The sequence below is a fragment of the Eleutherodactylus coqui genome, unplaced genomic scaffold (assembly GCF_035609145.1).
Source record: "Eleutherodactylus coqui strain aEleCoq1 unplaced genomic scaffold, aEleCoq1.hap1 HAP1_SCAFFOLD_139, whole genome shotgun sequence".
NCBI classification, from domain to species: domain Eukaryota; kingdom Metazoa; phylum Chordata; class Amphibia; order Anura; family Eleutherodactylidae; genus Eleutherodactylus; species Eleutherodactylus coqui.
Window position 1 is genome coordinate 216,029 of NW_027102017.1, and position 11,357 is coordinate 227,385.

The following is an 11,357-nucleotide window of genomic DNA, read 5'->3' on the forward strand; positions in this document are numbered from 1 at the left end:
ACACACAGGGCAATACATGGGATCAGGTGGGCACAAACTAGCGGTACATAGGTCAAGTGGGCACATATGGGCAGTATATGAGATCAGGTGAGCACACACAAGAGTGGTACATGAGGTGAGGTGGGCACACAGGAGCGGTACATGGGGACAGGAGGGCACACACAGATAGTACATGGAGTTAGGTGGGCACACATGGGCAGTACATGAGGTTAGGTGGGAACGGGGGTACAGGGGTGAGGTGGGCACACACGGTAGTACAGGGGTGAGGTGGGCACACACGGTAGTACAGGGGTGAGGTGGGCACATGGGGTGTACAGGGGAGAGGTGGGCACACAAGGGGGTATGGTGGGAAGTTGGGCACACACGGGGTGTACATGAGGTGAGGTGGGCACACACAGGGATACAGGTGTGCGCACACAAGGGGGTACAGGAGTGAGTCAGGCACACACGAGGATACAGGGGGTATGGTGGGAAGTTAGGCACACACGGGGTGTACATGGTGTGAGGTGGGCACACCCGGGGGTGTGTGAAGTGGGCACACATGGGGGTACAGGGGTGAGGTGGGCAGACACGGGGGGGGGGACATGGGGTGATGTAGGGACACATTGGAGTAAAGAGGTAAGGTGGGCACACACGAGGTGTACATGGGGTGAGATGGGCACACACAGGGTGTACATGGGGTAAGGTAGGCACACACAAGGTGTACATGGTGTGAGGTGGGCACACACGGGGTGTACATGGTGTGAGGTGGATACAGGGGTGAGGTGGGCACACATTGGAGTAAAAGGGTGAGATTGGTACACACAGAGTTACATGGGGGAGGTGGGCACACACGGGGGTACATGGGGTGAGGTGGGAACACATTGGAACAAAGGGGTGAGATTGGTACACATGGAGTTACATGGGGTGAGGTGGGCACACACAGGGTATACATGGGGTGATGTGGATACAGGGGTGAGGTGGGCACACATTGGAGTAAAGGGGTGAGATTGGTACACACGGAGTTACATGGTGTGAGGTGGATACAGGGGTGAGGTGGGCACACATGGGGTGTACATGGGGTGATGTGGGCACACATAGGAGTAACGAGGTGAGGTGGGCACACACAAGGTGTATATGGGGTTAGGTGGGCACACAGGGTGTACATGGGGTAAGGTAGGCACACACGGGGGTACAGGGGTGAGCTGGGCACACACGGGGTGTACATGGGGTGATGTGGATACAGGGGTGAGATGGGCACACATTGGAGTAAAGGGGTGAGATTGGTACACATGGAGTTACATGGGGTGAGGTGGGCACACACGGGGGTACATGGGGTGAGGTGCATACAGGGGTGAGGTGGGCACATATTGGAACAAAGGGGTGAGATTGGTACACATGGAGTTACATGGGGTGAGGTGGGCACACACAGGGTATACATGGGGTGATGGGGATACAGGGGTGAGGTGGGCACACATTGGAGTAAAGGGGTGAGATTGGTACACGGAGTTACATGGTGTGAGGTGGATACAGGGGTGAGGTGGGCACACATGGGGTGTACATGGGGTGATGTGGGCACACATTGGAGTAAAGAGGTGAGGTGGGCACACACAAGGTGTACATGAGGTGAGGTGGGCACACATGGGGTGTACATGGTGTGAGGTGGGCACACACGCGGTGTACATGGGGTGATGTGGATACAGGGGTGAGGTGGGCACACATTGGAGTAAAGGGGTGAGATTGGTACACATGGAGTTACATGGGGTGAGGTGGGCACACACAGGGGTACATGGGGTGAGGTGGATACAGAGGTAAGGTGGGCAGACATTGGAACAAAGGGGTGAGATTGGTACACACGGAGTTACATGGGGTGAGGTGCGCACACACAGGGTATACATGGGGTGATGTGGATACAGGGGTGAGGTGGGCGCACATTGGAGTAAAGGGGTGAGATTGGTACACACGGACTTACATGGGGTGAGGTGAGCACACACAGGGTATACATGGGGTGATGGGGAGACAGGGGTGAGGTGGGCACACATTGGAGTAAAGGGGTGAGATTGGTACACACGGAGTTACATGGTGTGAGGTGGATACAGGGGTGGGGTGGGCACACATGGGGTGATGTGGGCACACATTGGAGTAACGAGGTGAGGTGGGCACACATGAGGTGTACATGGGGTGAGGTGGGCACACAGGGTGTACATGGTGTGAGGTGGGCACACACGGGGTGTACATGGGGTGAGGTGGGCACACACGGGGTGTACATGGGGTGAGGTGGATACAGGGGTGTGGTGGGCACACATTGGAGTAAAGGGGTGAGATTGGTACGTATGGAGTTACATGGGGTGAGGTGGGCACACAGGGGTACATGGGGTGAGGTACACACAGGGGTGAGGTGGGCACACATTGGAGTAAAGGGGTGAGATTGGTACACATGGAGTTACATGGGGTGAGGTAGGCACACACGGGGGTACAGGGGTGAGGTGGGCACACACGGGGGTACAGGGGTGAGGTGGGCACACACGGGGTGTACATGGGGTGATGTGGATACAGGGGTGAGGTGGGCACACATTGGAGTAAAGGGGTGAGATTGGTACACATGGAGTTACATGGGGTGAGGTGGGCACACACGGGGGTACATGGGGTGAGGTGGATACAGGGGTGAGGTGGGCACACATTGGAACAAAGGGGTGAGATTGGTACACATGGAGTTACATGGGGTGAGGTGCGCACACACAGGGTATACATGGTGTGAGGTGGATACAGGGGTGAGGTGGGCACACATGGGGGAACATGGCGTGATGTGGATACAGGGGTGAGGTGGGCACACATTGGAACAAAGGGGTGAGATTGGTACACATGGAGTTACATGGTGTGAGGTGGATACAGGGGTGAGGTGGGCACACACGGGGTGTACATGGGGTGAGGTGGGCACACACGGGGGGTTACATGGGGTGAGGTGGGCACACATGGGGTACAGCCGGGTTTGATGCCCCTGCAGCCCGCACTCATATCGGCTCGCTCTCCGATCAAGTGACATTTCCCGCTCTGCTCTGGCGCCGCCTCATGGCCGCTGAGGAGATGAGTGCGGGCGGCGCGGCGGGACCGGAGACCGGGGAGAGCGACGGGGACAACAAGACCGCTGGCGAAGAAGCGGGGAGTACCGCGGCCCTGCCGCCCCCGGGGGCCTCCCAGAAGCTCGTCCGGCTGCCCATCTCCCGGGTGAAGGCGCTGATGAAGTCGGATCCGGATGTGTCTCTGGCCAGCCAGGAGGCCGTGTTCACCGTCAGCAAGGCAGCGGTGAGGCCGGGGGGAGGGCGAGCGGACGTGGCTGGGGGACAGCCGGGCTCCAGGCGGTGGCCGCAGTTGATCGGCTGTTGTGCAGGAGGCCGCGGGTCTCTGTAGGAGCTGTGGGCGGTATGTGCTGCGGAATAAGGCCTCACGGCCGTGACGGACCGCCGGCGGGTCAGGGTAGCAGAGTCCGCCAAAAAATCCCATTCTCCCCTCTGGATCCGCTGCTAGCGCCGGCGGTGACACGTGACGCGCGGACTGAGGCTATACCTTGCGCTGCCAGCGGGGATGCAGAAGACATGCGGGGCCACTGGCCTTCTGCATCCAGCTGTTCTCTGCTGTTATACATCTGGACGCTCTGTTCTTCTTACCCGGCCTGTCTTCAGGGAGCGGGATGAAACAATAGTATCAGCTGTATCCCGCTGTGAATCCCTGATGAGGCTCATCGTCAGGGATGGTGATGCCGGGAGGAGCGCCCGCCGTGCGGTATACTGCCCAGAGGGACGGTGATGCCGGGAGGAGCGCCCCCCGTAGGGTATACTGCGCAGAGGGACGGTGATGCTGGGAGGAGCGCCTGCCGTAGGGTATACTGCGCAGAGGGACGATGATGCCGGGAGGAGCGCCCCCCGTAGGGTATACTGCGCAGAGGGACGGTGATGCCGGGAGGAGCGCCCCCCGTAGGGTATACTGCGCAGAGGGACGGTGATGCTGGGAGGAGCGCCTGCCGTAGGGTATACTGCGCAGAGGGACGATGATGCTGGGAGGAGCGCCCGCCGTAGGGTATACTGCCCAGAGGGACGGTGATGCTGGGAGGAGCGCCCGCCGTGCGGTATACTGCCCAGAGGGACGGTGATGCTGGGAGGAGCGCCCGCCGTGCGGTATACTGCCCAGAGGGACGGTGATGCCGGGAGGAGCGCCCGCCGTGCGGTATACTGCCCAGAGGGACGGTGATGCTGGGAGGAGCGCCCGCCGTAGGGTATACTGCCCAGAGGGACGGTGATGCTGGGAGGAGCGCCCGCCGTGCGGTATACTGCCCAGAGGGACGGTGATGCTGGGAGGAGCGCCCGCCGTAGGGTATACTGCCCAGAGGGACGGTGATGCTGGGAGGAGCGCCCGCCGTGCGGTATACTGCCCAGAGGGACGTATGGAAATAAGATGCCTTTGTTTTTACAGGAATTATTCATTGAGACGATTGCCAGAGACGCCTACGTGTACGCCCAGCGGGGGAAGAGGAAGACCCTGCAGCGCCGAGACCTAGGTATGGTGCATGCATTTACATAGTTACACTGGCATCCTGACGGGCTCCTCACTACGGGCGAGGCTGTACTCTTACCCTCCTGGCCGCTCCTCACTGCGGGCGAGGCTGTACTCTTAGGCCTCCTTCCCACGAACGGATTTACGCCGCGTAAATTCGCAGCAAAAATCCGCAGCCTTGTCCCCTGCTATTAGGTTCTATTGAACCTAATAGCTCAACGCTCACGATGCGGAATTCCACCGCGGAATTTCGCACCGTGAAATCTCCCGTCCTCATCCGCAGCATGCTCTATTTGCCACGGGTGCACACGCTGACGGCTTCCATTGCAGTCAATGGAAGCCGTCCGTTCACGCTATCTCCCGCTGTAACACAGCGGAAGATAGCGTGAAAACGCTTTCCCGCCTACCGCCGCCGCGTCACGTGACACGGCCGGCCGCGTCATGTGACGCGGTGGGCGTGTCGCATGACGCGACGGCGGTGGGCGGGGAAGCGTCTTCACGCTATCTTCCACTGGTAAGTATGGGGTCTCTGGGGGGCGCCGTGACGGGCTTCACTGCGTAATATTCCGCTGCGGAGCCCGTCACGCTCGTGTGAAGCCGGCCTTACCCTCCTGGCCGCTCCTCACTGCGGGCGAGGCTGTACTCTTACCCTCCTGGCTGCTCCTCACTGCGGGCGAGGCTGTACTCTTACCCTCCTGGCCGCTCCTCACTGCGGGCGAGGCTGTACTCTTACCCTCCTGGCCGCTCCTCACTGCGGGCGAGGCTGTACTCTTACCCTCCTGGCCGCTCCTCACTGCGGGCGAGGCTGTACTCTTACCCTCCTGGCCGCTCCTCACTGCGGGCGAGGCTGTACTCTTACCCTCCTGGCCGCTCCTCACTGCGGGCGAGGCTGTACTCTTACCCTCCTGGCCGCTCCTCGCTACGGGCGAGGCTGTACTCTTACCCTCCTGGCCGCTCCTCGCTGCGGTCGAAGCTGGACTCTTACCCTCCTGGCCGTTCCTCGCTGCGGTCGAAGCTGGACTCTTACCCTCCTGGCCGCTCCTCGCTGCGGGCGAGGCTGGACTCTTACCCTCCTGGCCGCTCCTCGCTGCGGGCGAGGCTGGACTCTTACCCTCCTGGCCGCTCCTCGCTGCGGGCGAGGCTGGACTCTTACCCTCCTGGCCGCTCCTCGCTGCGGGCGAGGCTGGACTCTTACCCTCCTGGCCGCTCCTCGCTGCGGGCGAGGCTGGACTCTTACCCTCCTGGCCGCTCCTCGCTGCGGGCGAGGCTGTACTCTTACCCTTCTGGCCGCTCCTCGCTGCGTTCGAAGCTGGACTCTTACCCTCCTGGCCGCTTGTCGCTGCGGGCGAGGCTGTACTCTTACCCTCCTGGCCGCTCCTCAGGCCGTGCAGTCAGTTCACACATCGCTCATGTGTATTTACTGTCATAATGGAGCTCGGTCACATCCGTGCCGCGCAGGTCCTTCATGCAGGTCCTTATTGTTGGTCCGGTAAAGATGCTGGACAGATGCAGGAAGCGAACAGACCCGTTACAGTCAGCGGCGTGCGGTCGGCACGGCTTGGATTAATTACCGATCTGGGATTAATTACCCCGGGGATACCTTATGGGTGTGACTAGAGCCTTAATGTAATTGAATGCCTTTATTCTGGAGTTGTTCCATTTCTGGGGTGTCCAGCTCTACAGCACGACTCCACAGCCCAGAGGATCGGCTCCCTGGTTACCACGCATCATGGCAAGATTCACTTGGTGCCTAGCTTACATTAGTCAAGCCATGGTCCTGGTGAACGGGGGGCAGTAACTAACTCCTCACCAGCGTATGCTACTGTGTATAGCTTTTGCGTGTGTAATACACAGTACCAATCTCCCGTAGACTCCTTTTGTGTTGCTCACACAATGCAAACGGGGAAGCACCGTGGCATGCTCTATCTTGGTGCACATACCCGCCACGCTAGTGTGTGGGGACCAGCGGCGCGCAGAATGTCATTGTGTACTTCCTGCGAGGGATTTGCGTGCGAGCCTCACATTTTATGGCGCTGTCTACATTAGTAAAGTAACTGGACCTCACTTAGGACGATACTCCAGAAGACAATCCTTTCCTCTTCGCTCACCTATGTACAAGGCGAGTTCACAGTACAGTGGGGGGGGAGGGTCTCCCCTGCTGGTACCGGGGTGTCTACAAGCAGACCTGCTTTTCCTTACTTGACTTTTCTTGAGGCATTATGGCCAGGCTAACGGGGAGTGGAGGACCCCTTCCTGGCCACACTGGAGGTTCCTTCCTAGAGTCTGTTCTGGACCTCTTCCTTGTAGGGCAGGTCCAGTTGTGTAGTTGGTGACACATTTACCACAGCTTCCATCATTCTAGGATAGAGTCGAACAACAAAAGTGTAGTGCTGGATCGGGCACATGCCAGACCGGTGCCCCTCCTGGATGGATCCTCCTGACTACAATGAGCTCCGTCCGGCTGCCCTTATGGAGTCCTGCTTTCTTTTCCTGACAGAAAATATTTTGTCTGGGATATTCAAGGAAATCTGCAATGGAGGCCGCGATGCTGCTGAGTACCCATGACTATTTGTGGATACTCATGCCGGCTACGGTGCCTGGGAATTCCTACCCTTTAGAATATAGCATTTCGGAAGGTGAGGATTTGCTCCGGGTATGAAGGCCCCAAACGCCTCTAGTCATAAACAAATTAATACAAATAAAGACCACATTTCTAAATGTACCTAATAACTACAAATAAAGAGGTTTATTGCTTATTCTTAGGATAGGGGATTAAATGTCTAATTACTAGTGGTCTGACTGTTTGGACCCCCAGCATACCCAAATGCCTCATGTGAATGGCACCACGGTGCATATGCTTGGACATCACTCCATTCAATTTAATGGGATGGAAGGGGATTGCCAAGAGCATTGTTCTCTGCTTGTCCCATAGACGTCAATGCAGCAGCAGTCAGGTGTGAGCACCGTTGCTCCTATTCACATGAGACATTTGGGTTAGCAGTCGGAGCCCCCAGCAATCAGACATTTAGTCCCTATCCACAGGAAAGAAGACAAATGTCTTTAATGCAAGGCTCTGTTCACATTATGATTTCCATTATAAATGGTACACAAATAACAGACGGAACCCGACAGATCCTAATGGTTCTTTTATATGGCACGAGCTGCGGGGTAAAGATGCCTTGTCCCAGGGATACCCGCACAGGAGCGGGTATATCTCACAGTGCTGCCAACATAGAGGCAGAGCGGCCAGGGAGGTCATCAATGGTTGATGAACGGGGTCTGCCACTCAGGACCCCTGTCCATCATCAGATCGTCTTGTCTGTTGTCCAGAGCAGTGCCCCCCCCCCCCCCCCCCCCCCCGTCCACCAGCTGATGGTTTGGCCCAGTGCAGTGGCCGGACATTGTCCTAGGTGGACAGGGGACAGAGTGCCAGCAGCGGCTTCACTTGCGTTGAAACCAATCGGAGAGCCACATTGTTGCTACGGCACTTTCTGCTCCTCTGGTGGGCAAGATTGGATGTGACATCCTGACCACCACAGAAGCAGGAAGGGCCGCAGCAGCAGGGTGCTTTCCCATTGGTTTCAACAGAAAAGGAGAACACAGAAGTACTTTCTGTTTGTAGTCTTCAGGGGAAGGACACAATGTAAAAGATCTAGCAGCTAAAAGTGTGATCCAAGCAGAAAAGTAGGTGCCCGGGGGTCCCAAAGAAAATAAGTGAAGAGTTTGTATAGATCACACAGTCCTATGTGGCGCAGAGTGTTGGGGCTGAATCGCAGTCCTCCTAAACTGTCTGACAACCTGAGCGTTGCGCGTCCAATCCCCTGCTTGGTTCAGTTGGCTGGCTGGCTGAAGATCAACTCAGTGGCTTTCTATCCTTTCCGAGGTCGGTAAAGTGAGCACCCAGCTTGGGGGGGGGGGGGGGAGTAAAAGATGACTGGGGAAGGCAATGTAGTGTTAGCTAGTAGAGCAAAACGTGATTCTGTAGATACGAGACCTTTAATGGCTAACAAAAATACATGAGGTTACAGCGAGCTTTCCAACCTCTCGGGTCCCTCATCAGGCAGAATGACACTTATTTCTCTACTCATCCTGTAATCCTACCATGTCTGTGCCGGGACTAGTGATTGGCTCATCACATGTACGAGTCTCCCACTTTGGGGACAGATAGTATATCATAGTATTTTAATCAGTACAAAAAAAATTATATATACCCTTTTTCTCACTTTTTGCTTTGTGACTTAAAGCTTTAGCTGCACTGTGAACAGTGTAAGAACAAACCCTCCATTATGTTCCCGCCCTATTTAGAAATGAGGTTTACTAATACAAATGTTACCTTTGAACACTACAGCTGGTTCTGCTGAGAACAGGCCCCCGTTCAGGTGTCGCAGCCAAAAAATACGTTGTGTTTCATTTGAAGGTGGGGGTGAAAATAAGAAAGGGCTGTGGCGTGAAGGGGTTAAACAGTGTTTGTTTACAATACGGCCTTTTTTACATTTCAGATAATGCAATAGATGCTTTTGATGAATTTGCGTTTTTGGAAGGTAAGTCGTTCCAGAGACTTTATTAAAAGCATTTCCAACCTAATTCAGCAACGTCGGTTTTCCTGTTCTAGCGCTATAGTGATTTGTAGACCAAATATCAAGCAGGATTAGATCGTGGCACACGGGAGATACAATGTGCCAATGTTTACCTATTTTCTTTTACAAAAGTCCGATTGAACCATTAAGGTGCTTATAGATGGACACTAATTATATAATCGTCTACCCGTGAGCCGACGACTGAATGGGGAGTAAGACTCGTGCGCTTCTTGTTTGTCGTTCACTTTCTGCACGACTAAAAATCCTTGTTGGCTCGTTCGCCTTGCGTTCCGTCTAAACCCTTCCCTTCAGTGTTACATCTTCCCTACATAAAACCCTGAACGAGAAGTGAATGATTGTCGACGATGAATGTGCGGCCGAGCCGGTGATGACGTCACTTGTCTACCTGATGGGGGTGCATTCAGCACCTCTGCCAGCCATGGGACGGTTTGTCTGTGCCTCCAATATAGCAGCCTGCAGGGATATTAGCATATAGTAAACGTACAGCACAATATGTCTACTTTCATCACCTTTTTAACTAAACGTGTATAATATATATTCTTTTCTTTCACCAGGCGCATTGGACTGACTCCACTGACAAGAATAATAAAGGACTTACAATGTTTAGAACCGTTCGGTCTCCCGTGTCTTGAGGCTTCGGGCGCAGGCGTGTGCTGGCTGTCATGTCAACCAACATCAAGCTGATTTGTGGCTTTCAAATGATGTCCTCGATTTTCGTTATTTTTTGCAGTCCCCTACAATAACCACACTGTCACTTCAGCACCAATTACCAGTAAAACCACTTGGTGACCTCGGCTTGTAGTCTGCAGAATAGAAGTGATTGAACCCTTAGCAATTACATCAGCATTATGGGAGCAGGAAAACCAAGTGCCCCGACCAAATGTGTCCATCGTACGATGGAACCGCAGCGGGCGGACTGCATAGCTTATATCTGGGTGGGAGCAGCTTCTGTCATGGTGGTCAACAGTCTTCAGGATGAAATAACCCTCCATTCACTGCAATTTTGTCCTGGATTTTAATAGAAGTCTATGACAGAAGCTCCGAGCAAAGCCCCCATGGCAGATAGGAACACGCCTAAGGAGCTCTTGAGGGGGGAAGAAACATTGTGTATTATTGTAAAGGGGTTGTCCGGTTACCAGACGCCCCTCAGTAGGCATGCCTGTATTAAAATAATAAACTGAGCAATACTTGCCCTCCCCCGCGATCCAGGACTGCAGGCCGGCTGTAATCCCGTTTGTTGTTGTGATAGCGGCCGTTACCGGACGTCAAGTGACCGCTGCAGCTAATGGGCGGCTGCAGCCCTGCCGCTACTTCTGCTGGCATCAGCACTCGCTTTCTGAGCGCCGTGCCGCTGCTGCGGTCACTTGATTTCTGGTGACTCCAGATATCACAATACCGCAGAGGATGCAGCTCCAATCCGGAGGGCAGCAGGAGGTTAAGTGTAGCTCCATTTATTATTTTAATACAGGCAGCCCTATTACAGAGGACAGTCCAGTAACGAACTACTTTATGTACATTGGTTAATAAAGCTTTATTCTTGTAATTGTTCATATATTAAATTATTTTTAAAACTGTTTCTTATCAACGATCATTTAACAATCTGCAAAACCTGATGCTGTAAGCCGCGGTGTAAAACATGATGCTGTAAGCCGCGGTGGTGTGTAACTTTTGAAAGCTTCAAGGCGTGAACCGACAGCCGAGTAATGTTCATGGAAGCCGCTGAGCCAAATCCCACTGTACGCGGTTCACATAATACAATAACCAGACCACCACCTGACTGCTCTTTGTTCCTGTGGTGACTTACTGGTCAGATGTCAATTAGGAAAGATATGTTCCAGGTTGCCTCTTTACCTCTGAAGGGACAGTAACACAGAGGTTAAAAGGCCCCTCACCCATGCACCCTCCAGCGGTTCCCTGTACCTTTACAGGCAAGCATGCAGAGAGCTTCCTGGGTATCATGCCGAAATCCATGGGAAATGCTGGATCTAGAGTTTCTGTCCCTCCTTCCTACTCCTGACGCTAAATCGTTGGTCAGAGCTCTTACCAGACGAATACTGTGAAGTCATCAGTCAGCAGCTTCTTGCCTTGGAGAAGAGCAGGACCTGCTGTAATTCAGCCTTGTTGCATTGCATATCAGGATTCGGTGGATGCCACTGATGGACGCATGAATACACAGGACTGGATATCAGGACAGGCCCCGGACCCAGGGCACTGCTATTTTGGGGAAGACAT

At 54.6% G+C, this 11,357-nt stretch overlaps 1 protein-coding gene across 1 annotated transcript; it reads left to right on the forward strand.

Moving 5' to 3' along the window:
• Positions 1–3,027: 3,027 nt before the first annotated feature.
• On the forward strand, positions 3,028–10,699 carry LOC136594226 (DNA polymerase epsilon subunit 4-like). Its single transcript, XM_066588678.1, has 4 exons — positions 3,028–3,282; positions 4,447–4,531; positions 9,027–9,068; positions 9,680–10,699. Exons 1-4 carry the CDS (start codon positions 3,049–3,051, stop codon positions 9,691–9,693), a joined length of 375 nt encoding a protein of 124 aa, XP_066444775.1. The 5' UTR covers positions 3,028–3,048; the 3' UTR covers positions 9,694–10,699.
• Positions 10,700–11,357: the final 658 nt, after the last annotated feature.

Bases quoted from the DNA above. Each gene is read 5' to 3' on its own strand.
- LOC136594226 (XM_066588678.1), top strand. From the start codon at position 3,049: ATGGCCGCTGAGGAGATGAGTGCGGGCGGCGCGGCGGGACCGGAGACC. The intron at 3,283-4,446 runs GTGAGGCCGGGG...TTGTTTTTACAG, and splicing joins TCACCGTCAGCAAGGCAGCG to GAATTATTCATTGAGACGAT. The intron at 4,532-9,026 runs GTATGGTGCATG...TTTACATTTCAG, and splicing joins CCTGCAGCGCCGAGACCTAG to ATAATGCAATAGATGCTTTT.